This window comes from Solanum verrucosum, unplaced genomic scaffold (assembly GCF_900185275.1).
Source record: "Solanum verrucosum unplaced genomic scaffold, falcon-dt-bn FXZP01000305.1, whole genome shotgun sequence".
NCBI lineage: Eukaryota > Viridiplantae > Streptophyta > Magnoliopsida > Solanales > Solanaceae > Solanum > Solanum verrucosum.
This window is the reverse complement of record NW_026019908.1, coordinates 1,218,127-1,236,999: the sequence shown is the minus strand read 5'-3', so window position 1 is coordinate 1,236,999 and position 18,873 is coordinate 1,218,127. Positions and strand designations below refer to the sequence as shown.

The window sequence follows — 18,873 nt, the reverse complement described above, 5'->3', positions numbered from 1 at the left end:
GTTAAAGTCTTCAAATTCTTCAAATTTTCAAGTTAGAGTCTGCAAGTTGAAGTCTTCAAATTCTTCAAGCCTAGTCTTTGAAAGATAAAATATCTCGACAAGACTTGAAGAAGGGGGCATTTGTATTCATTTAAATTTATTAAATGATTTGGATTATATTAAATTCATGAATATATTGGTCCAAATAAATATTATGGATTAATATAATTGAGTTAATTATTTAAATCCAATAAATATGAATTTAATTAAATCCCGCTCCATAAAGTCCATATGCTATGCCACTTAAATCTGATCAATTGAAGGGAATCCTATTTCTATCACAACTCCTCTATTCTAAAACTATAAATAGGGGTCCTCATAATTCAGAATAGACAACCAAAAATTCTAACAAGAAGCTAAAGAAAGCTCGTGGATCAAAAGCCACATATTGCTCTACAAGTTCAAAAATTCTAACAAGAAGCTAGAGAAAGCTCGTGGATCAAAAGCCACAGATTTCTCTACAAGTTCAAGAATTTGAGAGTCGAAGAACAATCAAGATCAAGACCAACAGATTCAAGATCAAGCTCGAAGCCCTTGAATTCAACTAGAAGTCATCAAGATCAAGATAAAGTTCAAATTCAAGTTTATCGAATATTCAAGAACAATCTCCAAAGCCCTTGAATCCAAGATCAAGTTCAAGTTCAAGTTCATCGAAGATTCAAGAACAAGCTCCAAATCCCTTGAATCCAAGATCAAGATCAAAACCACCAGATTCAAGATCAAGATAAAGTTTAAATTCAAGTTTATCGAAGATTCAAGAACAAGCTCCAAAGCCCTTGAATCCAAGACCAAGTTCAAGTTCATCGAAGATTCAAGAACAAGCTCCAAAGCCTTTGAATACAAGATCAAGTTCAAGATCAAGATAAAGTTCAAGTTCAATATCAAAATCAAGATAAAGTTCAAGTTTAAGATCAAGATCAACATAAATTTCAAAATTAAGATCAAGATAAAGTTCAAGTTCAAGATAAGATCAAGATCAAGATCAAGTTTAAGACAAATTTAAGATCAAGCTCAAGAGCCTTTGAATTATATCCGAAAGGCGAATTCAGAGGAATCATAGAGATTGTAACACTCACACTTTGAATCAATAAAATGATTGTTGGATAAATTCCCGTTCCTGATTATTATTATCTCGACGCAAATTTACTGTCTACACCATAATATCCAATAAATTCTTCTTGGTAAACAAATTTTCATTTATACCAAAAGTGATATTAACATCCCAAAATAGGTGCAAAAACACCTATGTTTCAAACGGAATAAAGGACTACTTACTAGACAAAACTATAAAAGTGTATTACATTTTAAAAAAATGCCTTTTCAAATACGAGTGAGTTAATTTTTTTTACTGCTGTGAATTAATGACCTCTTCATTTATTTTTAAACTTTCTCTTCAAATCGTCATATCACATTGCTATATTTGAAATTTTACTATAAAAACTATTACATACAGAAAACCAAAAAGGAAAACGGATAAGCACAAGTACCCCTAGACTATGATCGAAATTTCAGAGACATACCTTAATCAAACTAAGGTTTCATTACCCCCAAACCTAGTTTTTAAAAATAATTTGTACACCTTTTTGGCTTACTTGGCATCCAAACATTCCTCACACGCCTCAACTATGTGAGTCACAGCATGTGCCACGTAAGCCAGAAGGTGTATAAAATTACAAAAAAAATGAGTTTGGGAGTAACAAGACCTTAGTTTAGTTATGATGTGTCTTTGAAATTTCGATCATAGTCTAAGCGGTACTTGTGGGAATAAAATCTTAGCACCAACTAATTTGGCAGCCACATTTGTTGAAATTACTTGCCACAAATGTGAAAGTTGGCAGCCACATTTGTGGAAGTTGGTCGTCAAAGTTTGGTAGAGTTTGACAGCCAAACTTTGTGAAAATTGGCTGCCACATTTATGTCACTAATGATGTAATCAAGAGGTTCAAAAACTCTATAAATAGAGTAGTAATTGAACACTTGAAGACACACCAAAATTGAGAGAAGCAATAGAGAGTAGAGAGAGTAATCCACAAGTTATTTCTTACTTTGTGAGAAAATAGTGTGGAAGTAATATTATTGTGAGTTATAAGAAATAAAATAGTGTTGAGTAGTAGTTTTTTGACACTACCAAGTTTTTCATTAATATTATTGTATTACTTATTCGGGTATCATATTCACCCATTTTAATATTTGGTGTCATTGTTACTGTCTTCCTAGTGCTATTTAGTGTGGACATTATCCAGGGTGTGATTATCATTTTGTCCAACAACGTGTTATCAGAGCCATGACAAATAATAGTCCGTTGTCCTTTCAGTACTCCCGTCTCACAAGAAAAAATTATGAAAAATGGTATCTACGAATGAAAGCCATTCTTGGTTCTTAAGATGTTCAGGACATTGTAGACAAAGGGTATACGAAACCCGTTAATGAGGAAACTTTTCCCTCAAATGAAAAGGAGGTCTTATTAAAGACAACGGAGATCAACAGACCCTCACTCTTATCCATCAATGTTTGGATGATGGCGTGTTTGAGAAGGTGACTGATGCAACCACTTCAAAAGAAGCTTGGGAGATTTTACAAAATTCTCTCAAAGGATTTGATAGAGTAAAGAAGATAAAACTTTAAACTCTAAGGGCTGACTTTGAAGTTCTAAAAATGAAAGAATCTGAATCCATTTCAAATTTTTGTTCAAGTTTGATGGTTGTTGTAAATCAACTAAGAAGATACGGAGAGGAAGTAGATGATGTGCATGCGGTAGAAAAGATCCTTCATTCTTTAACACCTAAATTTGATTATGTGGTGTGTGCTATTGAAGAGTCTAAAGATTTAGACTCTATCACGGTATACAATTGGAAGGTTCTTTACTAGCCCACAAAGAGAAAATGAAAAGGATAAAAGAAGAGCCACTAGAGCAACTTCTTAAAACTTAGGTATCCTTCAAATGATTTGAAGGTGAGAAAATTTACAGAAAATGTACTATGGCGAGGCCGTGGAGGTCGTGGAAGAGGAAAAGTTATACCAATAAATTCAACAATGAAGATAAAAGTCACCAGTCATTCAGAGGTCGTGGCCATGGTCAACGAAGAGGTAGAAGACGTGGAGCTTATCAAGGTACAAATGAATTGAGGTATGCCATATTTATTGTGTATTTAAATGGTTTCGTGGGTAATAGGACCTCCACAAACTTAAGGTGTCTACTTCAAAAAAAGGTTTAAGTTTGATGGAGTAATTATGTATTTTCTCTTAATTTTTATAAACAATTTTAAAGATCTTATATATGTTTTTATCAAAATTTATTTATAATTTACTTATGAAAGCAAAATGCCCAATGTAAGAACATATATCTTGTTGGCTTCACATGTATGATTGTCTATCACAATTCTTTCTGTGATTGAAAATATTACTATCTCTCCCTTCTAGGCCAAAATAATAAATTTTGAAACTTTTTTCATAGTAAATCCATTGATCGAAAGTTCAATAATGTCAATCATTCTAACTTTTTTTTTTTTCATTTTGATTGGGTTGTTGTCACTTTTTTCACATTTTGAATGAATTGTTTCTTTTATTTTGTGTATGGTTAATAATCGAATAATCGACCACACCGAATCGAAACCGATAAATGTATATTATATTTGATTTAGATTGATTTTGATAATTTTAAAACCCATTAATTTAGTTTGGTTCTGATTTTGACCAATAACAGATCCAAACCGACCCAAGAATACCCATGCCACCCGCCTATTTAACACATCTATTTGATTAGAATCTTTCTTTCTTTACCTTTTTTGAATTCGGAAATGGGCCTAAAATACCCTTCAACTATGCAAATTGGTACAAAATTACCCTTCTTCTACCTTTCAGGCCTAAAATGCCTTTGACGTCAACCTTTTGGCTCTATTTTACCCTTATCTTTAACAACCCAAATTCATTAATGACGTGTCACTATTTTATTGGGTAGCCTAATAATTAATTTAACTAATTTAAAAACCCGTATACCCACCCAAAAAAGCCCCACCTGTTTTTAACCCAACTTTCATCATCTTCTTCTTCTTCGTTGTCGTCATCTACTTTGTTCTCGTCATCTTTTTCTTCTTCTTTGTTGTTGTCTTCTTCCCCCTCTTCTTCGTTGTCATCATTCTCTTCTTGATTTTTATCATTTTCTCCATCTTCACCGCCTTCATCTCCTCCTGATTCTTGATTTCCACTTTCATTTTGTTCAGAATTTTGATGATTCACGTTATTCCGATCCTTCATTCTGTCTCTCTTCTTCTTCTTCATCATTGCCATTTTCATCATCTTGACGTTTTGTTTTTGCGTTCTTCCTCTTTTTCATCAGTACCTCCATTTTCAGGAATTGCTTCTCCTAAAGCTAACATTTTTCCTAATTTTTTTTGTAGAGAAAATCAAAGTTGAGTTGTTTAAAACGGGTGGGGCTTTTTTGGGTGGGTATATGAGTTTTTAAATTAGTTAAATTAATTGTTAGGGTAACCAATAAAATAGTGACACGCCATTAATGAATTTGCGCTGTTAAAGATGAGGACAAAATAGAGCTAAAATATTAATGTGAAGGACATTTTAGGCCCAAAAGGTAGAAGAAGGTAATTTTGTACCAATTCGCATAGTTGAGGGGTATTTTAGACCTTCACGAATTCTTCAATTCTTCCCATAATTTACTTCACTAACTGGACGAAAGACGCTCCTCACGCCGTCGTCTGCTTAGCCTCAGAATCTTCTGGAATAGCTGCTCAACTCAAGTTGAGTTGTTCTCAAATGGCGAACAAGCCTCAGCCAGTTCAGGTACTATACTGTGGAGTCTGCGGGTTACCAGCAGAGTACTGTGAGTTCGGACCCGACTTTGAGAAATGCAAACCCTGGCTGATTCAAAATGCACCCGATCTCTACCCTGATTTCCTCAAAGGTTTTAACCCTAAGAATGCCCTATTTATGATTTTTAATTTTTTTTTATAAATAGGGCCTGCATTCTTTATCCTTGAGATTTTGTTTATATTTGTTTGTTTTTGCAGAATCAAGTGGAACAGAGACAGAAAAAGTCTCTGATAAGCTTCAGTCGACTTCAATCTCTGAAGGTGAGAGCCTGTTTGCTATTCGTTTAAACAGTTGTCATCTTCAAGGGTGAACTGCTGATTTTAAGTTATACCTGGTAAACCCTGTGTAATATGGTTATATAATTTAGTGAAGTGATTTAGTTAGCGTAGGTGTAATTTTTTTAGTTTAATTTGCTTCTCCAGGGATAGTGATTCTGATATTCTAACAAGGAAAGGGGTGGAAGAAGTAATATATTATGGTTGGCGAAGCGGGAATGAGACTATTGTTGGAACCCCTATAGAAACAACTAAGTTAGATGGTTTCTTTTCATGTATGGAAGCCTCACACAAAGTTACGTGGTGCATTTGCTAGTAGGAGGATACAAGTAGCGGTGGAACACTGGAAGTGTGCATGAGCTTACAGACGTTGGGCTTTTAAAATTATGTTGTTTGGTATATACAATTGCCTAATAATTGGTTGTGTAGAGTGGATTTCAGTTTGAAGTTTAGTTCAACCTTTTTGGTCCCTTGTCTAATTCAAGATATAAAAGTTGATCCTAGGTGATGCATATATATGTCAGAAAAAGATATATAATCTTTAAATTTGAGAAACACCAAGGACATTAATTTTATATGGTTGTTGTAGATATCCTATCAACATCGAGATTTGACTAATTGTACATGCATGCTTGAAAGATCTTTTTGGGGTTGCTTGCTGAATATTTTCTGATTTAAAGAAGGGAATTTTTATTTGTACAAATGGTACTTCAATCTTGGAGCAAGCATGAAGAGATTTACAATATTTCTTTATCTTTTTAGTTTTTCTACCAATCGATCGTCAAGAAGTGTTGATAGGAGATGACGGGATCAAGAAGAGATGGAGAGTATTTTGATCAATTAATCAACTCTAACCAAGAGAATTATATTTTAGATCTTCACACGTCTGTGAATGATAGAAACTTTGGCTACACTCGTAGAATTAGGCTGACAGAGGTAAAGGATTCCATGAGAAATATGAGGATTGGAATAGCTTGTAGTTGATATACCGTGAGTTTACGGTATTTCTAATACATTTCACTTACAAGTTGTGTGTGTCTAGGGCCTTTTTATACTGATTTTTATGTGTTTTATCATGTTTTGCAGGAAAGGTGTTCAGGTGCGGAAGTTTAGAGTTAGCTGAAGAAAATGCAGAAAAAGGCAACCACGGAGGTCATCTACGGACCGTAAGTCCATTCACGGTCCGTAGGTGATGACCGTAGATCAGTAGGAATGTGTTGAGGACAAATCAGGGAAATCTGACCAAGTGTGGAACCACGGTGCCCATTGACGGTCCGTACGGACCGTACTGTTGATCCGTAGAGTGAGGCTGCGAGGGTTCCAGTACCTGATTTTTGAAGATGCTAAGTATGGAGCTACGGAAGGGATTGACGGACCGTAGGTCGATCTACGGTCCGTGTTGTTGGTCCGTCGTTTGCTTCAGAGAAGCTGATTGTTGGATGCTGAAATATTTTCTAAGTCCCGAGTGACGGAAGGGACTTACGAACCGTAGATCTATCGACGGTCCGTAAGTCAGTCTCGTGGATCGAAGACGCGTACCTGAACAAAACTTTCCTTAATATGTTTCCTTTTTTATTTAGGATTTGTTTTCTATAAATAGGGCATGTAAACCTCGTTTTTGGGGGTTAGACACTATTATTCTATTTTTGCTTTGTAACTTTGGAGATTAATTTGCAACCCTAGCAATTATTGATTTCCCAAGTTCGTTTTGAAGATTTTGACTTTGCAATTCAAGTTAATTTTTTGGGTTTAAAAAAAAAAAAAAAAAAAGGAAAAAGAATAAAATATTTTTTTATTTTCGGTGAAGCTGTCCGCGTCAATTTTCTTTTGCTGTTGTAGCCTTCCATTGTGAGACGTGCACAGTAGAGGTAAATTGAAAATTTCCAATTGCTGCCGCCTTTCCTTATATACATAAATATATTATTTTATTCAATTTAATCCATTAAGTTGTCTGCTTGATTTCCTTCTTCAACCTTCCATCTTTAATTCGTTTTAACTCCAAACTTCTTTATTTTTCCACCAATTTAATCCTACAAATAAAATATACCATTTAGCACAATTCATAAAATTCATGCTCATAAAGGACATATATAAATAATAAATGTGAGGAAATAATGATTAAAAATATGTATTTTTAGTCTCACATCAACACCCCACACTTAAACTTTTGTTCGTCCTCGAGCAAACACTAAAACTCATCCAAAAAAAAAATCATACTAGCAATGTCATCACTTTGGTTAATACAAACAATTATGTCATATACCAATTTCAAAACATCAAGTAGACTTCTCAATCATTATGCAAGTCATCCAAATAAACAACAAACCTCCTAACCTCCTAACCTCGAGGAAGGACTTTGAACTCATCAAATTTAAGTTTGCTCTCCTACTCTAATCAAAGAAAGTTAATAACATCACTTATCTATCATGAAACAAGTGCCCTCACAAGAAGAAATAGTCCACACACTTGAATCAACAGATTGAATATAAATTAAGGACTTGGCATCAAAGAACACTCTTACACTCACAAAGAAAATTCACATGTATGCACAAAGAACCATATGCTTGCCCATTATGTACATCTCCACTAATTAAGCATGCTTGAATAGAATCAAATATGACTTTAATGGATTGTACTGTAGGCTAGGGGATGGGTAGGAAAACTATATAATAGTGACTTACACTTCCTTAAGCACTTTGCAATTTTAGACTTCATAACCCATTATTTTCTTCTCTTTATTTTCAGTCCTCTCTTCAACAATTATTTCACAAGTAATTCTCATCCTCTCAAAAATGTTTTAATCCTTTTTTAAAAAAAAAAAAAGTTTCCCTTCATAATAGCCACCCTCAACTTACGTATTTTACATGCGTTAAGGTGCACAATATCCTTGGAAGGACCAGGGCCATCATCAAAGTAACTTTTTTTTTTTCATGTCACATTTTTTTTATTTTTTATTTTTTCAAAGAGGGCTTATAAGCACTTTGTAGCTATCATTGATTACTCAATCATCCCTTTTTCTCATAATTGATCATTAGAATAAATCTATGCTATAATGCTCAAGGAAGCAAGGTGCAAAAACTAGGGATTCAACAAAATAGTTAAGGGCAAAATATGGCTATCAATAAAAGGCTACAGGCTCAAAAGGGCTAACTAGTGATAAAATATCTGAAAAGGCAAAACTTTACTAGACAAATCAAAGAAAGCCTATTATCATCTCCTAAACAAAGCAACACTTTTTATTTCGTTTCATGACATGCAGGACAAGTTATAGACTAAGATGCAAAACATGGAATAAACAAAGTCTCACCACACATGGCACAAGTATCAATCAGATGGATCAATTCCACTTCTAAGAGAGACAGGATCATAACAAACTACAAAATAAAATAAGATATATACAAAGTCACAACCATGAGCTTAGATGTCAAAGAGTCTGCAATTTTCTTTTTCAAGCATTCACAAGAAAGTACTTCTCAAAATTAGGCCCAAACAGTAAGTATCACATAACTCAAAAGGATCTTTTCTTTTCTCTCCAAAAAATAAAATTAAAACAAAAATAAAATTTATTCCTAAAAAATAAAAGACACTCGGTTCAAAGGGACTATCCTCGGGAAAAGAACCGAAAACAAAAGCCAAGGAACCCATCCTAATAAAAAAAAAGACTCAATAAAGCAGTAAAAACTAGGAATTTATTCCTCCACCCCACACTTAAAAAGATGCTATGTCCCCAAAGCATTAAATAAAATTTAAAACAAGGGTTAGAAAAACTCTCTGAGGTCTCATGACCTAGCTAGTAGCATGTCCTCTTTATTTTCATCAAGGGTCGAACGCACCCCACAATTAAGCTCAAACATGTTCCTTGGCTCAGACTTACACTAATCTGCAAAAACAAGAAAAAAAAATGATAGTAATAAAATAAAATAAGAAGTTAAACTACTAATTGGGTTGCCTCCCAATAAGCGCTTAATTTAACGTCGCGGCACGACACCATCAATAGTATCTGTATAGAGGTTTTGGAAATGTCTTGGGGAGGTCAGAGTCAAATGATTCATCAAGTATTCAATGCTATACTAAGAAGCCGTAGGATGCCCAATGAGTGGAAGAAGAGCACCCTGATTTTGATTTATAAGAACAAAGGAGATAGTAAAAGTCATGTGAACTATTGTGGCAATGAACTCATATTAGTGCTATGTAACTCTTGGAAAGAGTGATAGAGCGTAGACTTAAGAACTCGACAAGAGTGAAAGATAATCAATTTGGTTTATGCCCGGTTATTCTCTGAAAGTGAAAGCCCATTTGCTATTTTGGTTAGTAATCTCCATTTTCTCGAGGGTGAATTGTTGCTTATAAACTAGTCATATATATGGCAAACTCCGTGTAATATGGGTATATAATTTAATGAAGTGATTTTAGTCTGCTTAGGTGTATTCTTGTTTGGTTTAATAGGCTTCTCCAGAGAGAGTGATTTTGAGATGCTAACAAGAAAAGGGGTGGGAGAAGTAATAAATTATGGTTGATGAAGCAAGAATGAGACTTAATGGAACCCAATAGAGATAACAAAGTTAGATGATTTCTTTTCATGTGTTGAAGCCTTGCACAAAGTTACATAGTGCATGTGCTAGTAGGAGGATACAAGTAGTGGTGGAACATTGGAAGTGCACACGAGCTTGCCAGACATTGGTCTTATTAAAATACATAAAAGGGACAATCTACCCCCAAACTATCTTAAATGGTATGTTAATATCATCCGTTATACTTTAAGGTCATTCCTATCCTTATCGTCAATCTTTTGGGCTGTGTACATCCTTATGGTAAATAGAAGGACACGTGGCATTATCTAAACAACCTATTTGAAATTAATTTAATTTTTACCCACAAATTAAACCCACCCATCTACCCATATTCTAACCCGCCCTGACCCAAATTATAACCCAAAACACCAAAAATCAAGGAGAATCCACAAGAAATAGAGAGAAAGCAGGGTGGAGCGAAAGCATGAAACTTGTGAATTAGCAGTAGAAATTAAGCAAGAAGAAGCGAAGATAGAGTATTTTGTAGCAGAAGATAGTGTCTTGAACCATCAAAAATGAATTCCACAATGTCCCAACAAGAATAAAAAACACCATATACAAAGCCAGTGCAAAACAAAGAAAAAAACGAAGAATAGAAGCAAATTGATCAACCCAAAGAGCCTCAAAATGAAGAAAAATAATATGTTTTGCTAGAATGTTTACTTTTATTGTTGTGTGAACCGAAGCTATCAATGGAAGTTTCAAAAGAAACATGGGTCTACATAAGGGATTTTCTTAGATGGTTAACTGATAGAAAACAACAAGTTAAACCACGCAAGCAATAGATTCCTAAAGAACAAACCAATAGGCGATGGAGTACTGACACTAAACCTACGGAACACAGGAACAAACACCTATTACAACCATCAAGATCATTGTGTTCTTTATCGACAGCGACATGTATGTCATTGGGCTGGTTACCATGATTGAGTAGAAATTAGTGAATGTAACAACTTACAAGTTGTTTGTGCTAACAAGATGCAAGTTAAAGTCGATGAGGAGGACGACGACTGAGTTGACACCGGATAATTGTTGCTGGAAGAAGAGAAAAATTGATTTGTGGGAGAATTTACAATGAGAGTGCTTAAGTTATTCGGGTCAGGGTGGGTTAGATTATGGGTAGATGGGTGCGTTTTAATTATAAAAGATTACCTTAGGTGGTGCCTATAAATGCCCAAAAAGATATGATGTGTTGTTTAAAGTTGAGAAAGACCGCCCCTAAGGGTGTGGCCTAGTGGTTAGTGAAGTGGTTGAGAACCCTGAGGTCTTAGGTTCAAAACTCAATGGAGACCAAAAATACTGGGTGATTCTTTCCATCTGTTCTAGCCTTGGTGGATAGAGTTACCTAATACTTGTTGTTGGTGGAAGGTGGCAGGTATCCGTGGAATTAATTGTGGTGCTAAAAAATTGGCGTGGATATCACGGTCATAAAAATAAGTTGAGAAGACCAAGGTCATAGATCTTACAAGGTCGTTGCAGATATCTTGTCAACATCGAGTAATGAGGAATGGTAAATCCAGGATTGAAAAGTCTTTCTGGAGTTGCTTGCAAAAATGTTTTTTTGAGTTAAAGTTGTTTCTCAACATGAGAGATGGAGAATTTTATTCTAGTCAATTGTTTAGCTCTAACCAAGAGAAACTCAGTTTAGACCTTTACACATATGTGAAAAGGATGAACTTTGGATACATTCGTAGAATTAGGTCGACAAAGTTAAAGGATACCATGAACATTATGAGGATAAGAAAATCTTGTGGTCAATGTAGTATCCGTATAGAGGTTTGGAAGTGTCTTGGAGAGGCCGAAGTAGAATGACTCACCAAGCTATTCAATGCTATATATCAAGAAGTGGTAGGATACTCGATGAGTGGAGGAGGAACACCTAATTCTGATTTATAAGAACAAAGGAGATAGTCAAATTTGTGCGAACTATTGTGGCATTGAACTCATGTGTCGTATGATGGAACTTTGGGAAAGAGAGAGCATAGACCTAAGAACACCGAAGAGTGAAAGAGAACCGGTTTGGATATATGCTCAGTAGATCTACAAATGAGGCTATATTTTTGCTAAGAAAATTGATGAGAATATATCACAGATGTAAGAAAGATCTGCACATGGCGTTTATCCACCTAGAGAAACAATATAATAGAGTACTTCGAAAGGTCCTTTGGTGGGTGATGGAGAAGAAAGAAGTTCATCTTATTATTAAATATATAAATGTCATAAAAGACATGTATGAACGAGCCTTCATCATTAAACAGTAGTAGTTGATATAGAGGAGTTCCCCACAACAATTGTTTACACTAGGAATCGACATTGAGCCTCTGCTTGTTTACCCTATTTATGAATGAGTTAACCAACAAAATACAAGATGAGGTTTTATGGTGTATGCTATTTGCGGATGAAATTGTGTTAAATGATGATTCTAACGAGGGTGTCAACCAAAAGCTTGAGCTATAAAGAGCAAGAGTTTTAGAATAAGTACAAGACTGAATACATGCACTGTAGGTTTAGTTAGCATGTGAAGAGAGAAATTAAAGTGAAACTAGATGGGATTGCAGTGTGAAAATGCAAACAATATAAATATCTAGGGTCATTGTTTCAAAAGAATGGAATGATAGAGGAGTGTTACTCATAATATTAAAATTGGATGGTTAAAATGGAGAAATGCTAGTGGAGTGTCATGTAATAGAAGAATGCCTACTAAAGGGAAAGGTAAGTTCTATAGAACAACGGTAAAACTTGCAATGTTATTGTAATGCTAATTACAAAGGAGAGAACTAGAGAAGAATTCAGACTTTTATTTATTGGAAGTTTTGACTATTACAAATTACAATTCATACTCAAACTAAGCTAGTCTTGAGCTAAATTCCTTCCAACAATGGTGATTATCCAGTAAAAGATGAGGGTAGAAAGTTTAGAAAGAGATTAGAAGAAGAAGATTGAAGAGAAAAGAACGAGAGAGGAGATAATTGGATTTACCAGATTTTTCATAACTACCCAGCCCAATCTGTCGGTGGCTTATTTAATTGGAAAGTGGCCCAACTGTTGTAATTGACTTCCAGTTGGCTCAACTGTTGTAATTGACTTCCAGTTGGCCCAACTAACCCTTTTAATCTGAGCCGTCTGATTAATTTCGTTACATGCAATCTCAGAAAAGCCCTAATTCTAATTCCACCGCAATTTCATTTCTTCTCCAACATATAACAGTTATATAGTAGAGAACATTGGGATGCTAAAGTCCAACATATTGACAAGATCTATGTTGTAGAGATGTAGATACTAAAATGAATGTGTAGTCATACAATATTATGTAACATTATAAATGATCACATTCTAGAAGATGCAAGTAGCATGCATTAAGGATAAAATGCGAGAAGCTCACATGAGATGTTTGGACATGTCTTGCATCGACCTACAAATGCACCCGTCTGTAGGTGTGAAACTAAGGTAACTGAAGGTCTTAAAAAAGGACAGGGTAGACCTAAAATCACATGGAAGAAAGTTGTTTGAATGACCTACAAATCCTTGGTATCAATATAGACTTGCCTAAAAATAGGGCCCAATGAAAGAAAAACATCCATATAAGTGATATATGCTAGTTGAGAAGAGGTTTTAGACTTGTTAGAAAAGTTCTAATATTATCATCAATATTATTACTATTATTATTTATTCATATATTTAACTTATTTTGCACTTCTATTTTATTTATATGATTAATGATGTTAAATGAAGAAGTGGAGATTCATACAATTGATCTCAACTTATTTGGGACTGAGGCATAGTTGTTGTAGTCTACGTTTGACAATTGGTTAGGGTATTCTAGTGAGTCATTATTGGTTGGTTGTATTCCCTTAGTTTTGGAAGTTCATCTCATATCTCTTTATTGATGCCCCTGTTTTTATAAATTCACTTGTTTTTTTCCTCTTCAGAACTTGAATCTTTTATTTATATTATGTCCTCCATGGTAGTCCATATATTTCTTCTCATGTTATTGGATACTCCCAGATCATTTTGGTGGAAGGTTTCTTTTCAATAGTCATTTTATGGCCAAGAGATGCTTATTTCTTAATTCTTGTTGTGTTTTTCAACGTCATAATATTCTATTATCAACAACAAATACCCAGTGTGGTTCCACAAAGTTGGGTTTGCTGGTCTAGGGAGGGTAGAGTGTATGCAGTACTTACCCTTACCTTAGAGGTAGAGAGGTTGTTTCGATAGACCCTCAGCTCAAGAAAAAAATGTCCAAAGCAGTCCAGAAAGTGAATAAACGGAAGCTAAAGCATAACAAAGCATTTGAACACTAACTACAACAAATTAATACATTAACAAAGTACAAGAAACAACAGATAGTAACAGAAATCGAAGAACAAGAAACTATAGGAGCAATACTACGAATACTATGTATAGCAAGAAAACACACTACTTCTTCAACCTATCTCTACCTCTTTTGGACATAATATTTTGTTATCATGTCAAGTTTATGCTGGATTGGTTTTTGTAGCTGGGTCAATAGTGGTAAAAAACCCATTTGAGCAGAGAACTCTAAGATTAATTAGGTATTGTTTAATCTGCCCTCTGAATTCAAATTGAATTTTGTGCTTATCCTCTTTCTTCCTTTTGTTGGATCAGGTTCTTCAACATCTAAACCAGAAGAAGTCAAACGTCTTCCTGGTGGAAAGATAAAAAAAGAAAGTAAGAACTTTCAAAGACTTTTCTTGTTATCTGAAGCATGCAAATCTCTCTTTTAAGGTTTCTATGACTCCGCCCCATCCCAATGATAATACAAGTCATGTACAAATTTTGATTGGTGAATTTCTTATGGTGATACTTTGACCAACAGATTGTGATTGTGGACGATGCTAATAAAAAAAGCTAAACTCTTTCCTGTCATGAACTATGATGATGCGCTTATTATTATTCCTCTCCTACTATTTTATTCTTCGGTTTTATTATTACTTGTTATTTCCTTTGCTTCGGTTATCATATTATTTGCTATTGCTACTGTTTTTTTTCCCCATTATTTTCAACATGGCTTCTTCACTAGTATTTTTGATACTCATTTTGTTATGCTTTTCTTGAGTCAAAGCTTTCAGAAAAAACCTTTGTACCCTCACAAGGTAGAGGTAAGGTCTACGTACATACCGGCCTCCCTAAACTCCACTTGTGGGATTACACTGGGTATGTAGTTGATTTGTTTATTCTTCATTTCGTCATTTTCCCAGTTATTTTTCCTGGTTGAACATACTTGAAGGCTGGAGCTATTGTGTTTTTATAAAGGTTTTTATCCTTGTCAATGTTAAGAAGAAAACTGGCTCAGGAGGTTAGGGTCATGATCAAAAGGAAGTGTATAAGGACTAACTAAAGTACTACACTAAGAGAAAGCAATAGTGCTTATTTGAATCACTTGTACAGGCAAAAATCCCTGTGAACTAGTATTCAGCAACTGCCAAAGGCACACTATTGTTTCTCTTTGCATGATCAGTTCACTATTATAGGTTTAGGCTAGTGTTTCGTTGCATGGATGAAAATTATTAGTATCAGATATGTGAGAGCTATAATTGTTTGAATTAATGTATTGATCTTTTTCAGTTTTTTAATCATTTGGTTCTTTCAACCATCATTATTAAACCTGGCAGAGAACCTGAAATGAAAGTGGTTGTCAAGGGTTCTGTTCTGGAACCCTCATTAAAAACATAGAATCTTGAGGCTGCAGAGGGTTTCTTTTCTTTTCTATATTCCTTTTTCCTTTTTTTTTTGGGTGATTGAAATTTATATGGGCATCTTAATGGGATAAAATGGGTTTCTTTAAAAGAATTCTCATTTCTAATGCTTCAATTGATTTGGGCAACTAACTTAAGCAATCCAATAGTTATCTAATAAGTTAAGGTACGATTTCAGAAGTGAGTATGACTGCAAATCATTTGGTATGATATAGTTCGCTGTACAAATACTGTAGAACAGCGAGTGACATATCCACAATGTCCCAACTTCCTACAATCAGCCTTTAATTGTGTCCAGGACTAGAGCTCCTGAACTAATCTACAATTGGTTATAAGTTGTTGAATTATTTGGTAGGACAAGCAAGAAATTATTATTGAAAAGGAGACACGGAACAAGCGGAAAAGTATCACAACTATCAAAGGCCTTGAACTCTTTGGTGAGCATTTACGTATAGTTTATTGTGTATTATGTTGCATAATCTGTGTTCTTCTTTCTCTAGATCCTTTTCGACTTCCAAGTTGCTGCAGTTCTTAGTCTGGCTTTTTTTTTTGACATTTAAGGTGTTAAACTAAGTGATGCTTCCAAAAAGCTTGGTAAAAACTTTGCTACTGGAGCTTCCTTGGTGAAGGTGTGTTGAGTTATAGTTTTTGATTTTCTCTGGTATAAGTTTGTTGTATGCCTGGCCTGCATTCACCCTTTTTGTAATAAGTTTGTTAGGGCCAACTGAGAAGGAGCAGATTGACGTTCAAGGAGACATAGCTTATGACATTGTGGAATTTATTACAAAAACCTGGCCCGATGTATGCTAATATCTGTATTATCTTTACATTTTTGTCTATAAGTCTATTTTTAGCTGGTTATTTACTAGTAATATAGAAAATTATGGCTGTTTATATGTATTATTATAATCATCAGAATGAGTTAAATTTCTTCCTCTTTGTCCAAGAAAGGAACTGCAATTGACAAAGATTGCATCCCTCTAGCCAAATATGCGGTCAATGCATCATTCAATCTACTCGAGTTGAAACATTACATTTCTGAATTTCTAATCATGCTTTAGAATTTGTCCTTTCATCTAAAATTGTTTGTGAACTTTTTTCTTGTTGCTACTATCAAAGAAAATACCGAGTTACATTTCTGTGTGTCCCCCTCAAGAGTCTTACATTTATTCTATATTTGAGATTTGGTCCATATCTATGTCAATGTTGCTTCAGTGCCCTCAGAACTTAACATGCTTGGTAAGTTGCTCTCAGTGTCACCTCAAGTGTTGGATAAGAACTTAACCAGATCGGGAAGAAATAATTAAGAGGCTAACTGTAACTTCCTCTTTCCGGCTATTTTTATTTCTGAGCCTGTGGGTACTTTCATTCTCAAGTACCTTGTTTCATTGAAACAGTAACATAGATGGATGTGAAATTGTTTGGGAAATTCTTATTATTTACTAGGTTAGTTAGGTATTTTTAAGAAAAATAAAAATATTATATTAGTAGACAGTAGATACCCTTGTCTTACCCAATTTCTTTAAGTTGTTTGCTGAAACTCTTTTTCTCTGTGATTCTCAGGTTCCAGAATCTGCAATATTCTTTATAGAAGATGGGAAAAAGGTTCCTGCGGCATAAACTTAGGACTCTTTATTCCTGCTTGCAGCAAGGTGTTTTATTAGGTCAATGCTCATATCAATACGATTAAATTTTTGAGTGAGAATTTGTATTGGAGCTATTGATGCTCCTATCCCGTCCAACCCTTTTCCCTACAGTTACTAAGGGAACCCAAAAACACAAAAGTATTTTGCAGTTTAGATATGGTTTGGTTTGGTTACCTGGCAGCATTCTGCTTGTACAGTTGCTGCAATACTATTTTGGTATTATACTGTATGTCATGATGGTGTCTATTTTTTTATTGAATGGTAATCATATTTATTCCTTGGATCGATATTTGTGAAATTCTAAGTTGGTTACTCTATTGTAATTAGATAGAGGAATATTGTTGGAACTATGTAAGATTTGTTTGATCTGGATTAAGTTTTCAATTTGACCCTACTCGAAGTGCATTTATTTGTACTCTGAAAGAATCATTCAACTTTGGTTACTGCATTTAAGCTACTCATAGAAAAGACCCTCTTCTCCCCACAGTATGCTATTTCATATTGTACATGATTTTTTAAAAAATAATATCAATATTACTTGAATAAAGGTACAAGTTTCTGTGGTTGACAAATATGAATTCTCATCTGCTAACTTATTTGTTGAGTTCAAGATGATTGAATATCGCGTGAACCTACAAAGACAAATAATCTAAGGTCAATTAGATATCAGTGAGTTTTTCTTTTATTTATTATGATTTTATGAGGTACAGAAATATAATGAAGCGTAGCTCACTTAATACTTCTGCATATACAATATTCTTGGTGTATTCTCATTTCATCCGTCGTGGTTGTTCTATCATGACCAGAACTCTTGTTATCGACACTAGTATTCTTCAAAGATGGTTTTAAGAAAACATCAAACACTGGAAGTTCGTTACAACAAACATCAAACTTGTGTACCTTGTTTATGACAAGATTAATTGGCTAGAAAGTTCTGATTCTTTTCCAACAATTCTTTATAACTAACACTGCAAAAGATGTTGGACGTAAAAACAGATCACACAGGCTATACTTGCAGATAACAAATCCACACTTTTGCATTGTTGTCTTTATGCCATAACTTCACAAAATCACATCTTTATTTTCATAGATTCTTTCACACATTAGTAAGACTATTTCGACATAACACCATATGATAATTTTCTTACACATCCAATTTCACATGGCATCTTTACATACTCTCTCACCACCTGCACTTGAATACACAACACCCTTTTCACAATTATTTTTTTTATATCTACACTTTCTCTCATTCCATTCACAAACATTCTCAACTAACAATAGACACAGACCTAGGAAGGTGTCCCACATTCATTCCTACTTTACTTCTAATAAAATTACACTAAAATCTCGGAGACTATGCTTTATAGAGAAGAGATTTTCAATACATCTCAACTCGATGTGTGTAACGGACGCTTCCAGTCGTTATGAGTAGACCAATGGTGAAGGATTTGGGTCAGAAAACTTTTTGAGTAGTAACTTGAAAATCTTAGGCTAGGCCAGTCTTAGACGAAATCTGAGCAAGGTGGGGTCTAGGCTGATCTGAGAAGAGATTGAGGATAATGTCTAAGTTTGGGTTGGATTTCTATTAGCTAAGACATTAAGGAATCCATAGGGCATTACAAAAGTGAATTCGGGTGAGTAGAACTCCCGATATCGATCTTTGCGTGAATGGTTTGGTTGGGACGTTAAAGGTTAAAAGTGTGTTGCGAAATGGGGCTTTGGGAAGGATTTTTCGAGTCTCTGACACCCGCTATAGCGGGTGTCATGCTGCTATAGCATGAGAAATTAATTC

The 18,873-nt window shown here is 34.6% G+C and overlaps 1 protein-coding gene across 1 annotated transcript; it reads left to right on the top strand.

Moving 5' to 3' along the window:
• Nucleotides 1-4,803: 4,803 nt before the first annotated feature.
• Nucleotides 4,804-17,207, top strand: LOC125821410 (uncharacterized). The gene is made up of 7 exons (XM_049500834.1): nt 4,804-4,957; nt 5,064-5,126; nt 14,342-14,401; nt 15,786-15,869; nt 15,994-16,063; nt 16,143-16,233; nt 16,996-17,207. The coding sequence occupies exons 1-7, from the start codon at nt 4,810-4,812 to the stop codon at nt 17,050-17,052; spliced, it is 573 nt and encodes a 190-aa protein (XP_049356791.1). The 5' UTR covers nt 4,804-4,809; the 3' UTR covers nt 17,053-17,207.
• Nucleotides 17,208-18,873: the final 1,666 nt, after the last annotated feature.

What these genes read in the sequence shown, in the direction of transcription:
- LOC125821410 (XM_049500834.1), top strand. Translation starts at nt 4,810, where the DNA reads ATGGCGAACAAGCCTCAGCCAGTTCAGGTACTATACTGTGGAGTCTGC. An exon ending in CAAAGGCCTTGAACTCTTTG is followed by an intron (nt 15,870 to 15,993) that starts GTGAGCATTTAC and finishes TTGACATTTAAG; the next exon opens with GTGTTAAACTAAGTGATGCT. An exon ending in GGAGCTTCCTTGGTGAAGGT is followed by an intron (nt 16,064 to 16,142) that starts GTGTTGAGTTAT and finishes TTTTGTAATAAG; the next exon opens with TTTGTTAGGGCCAACTGAGA.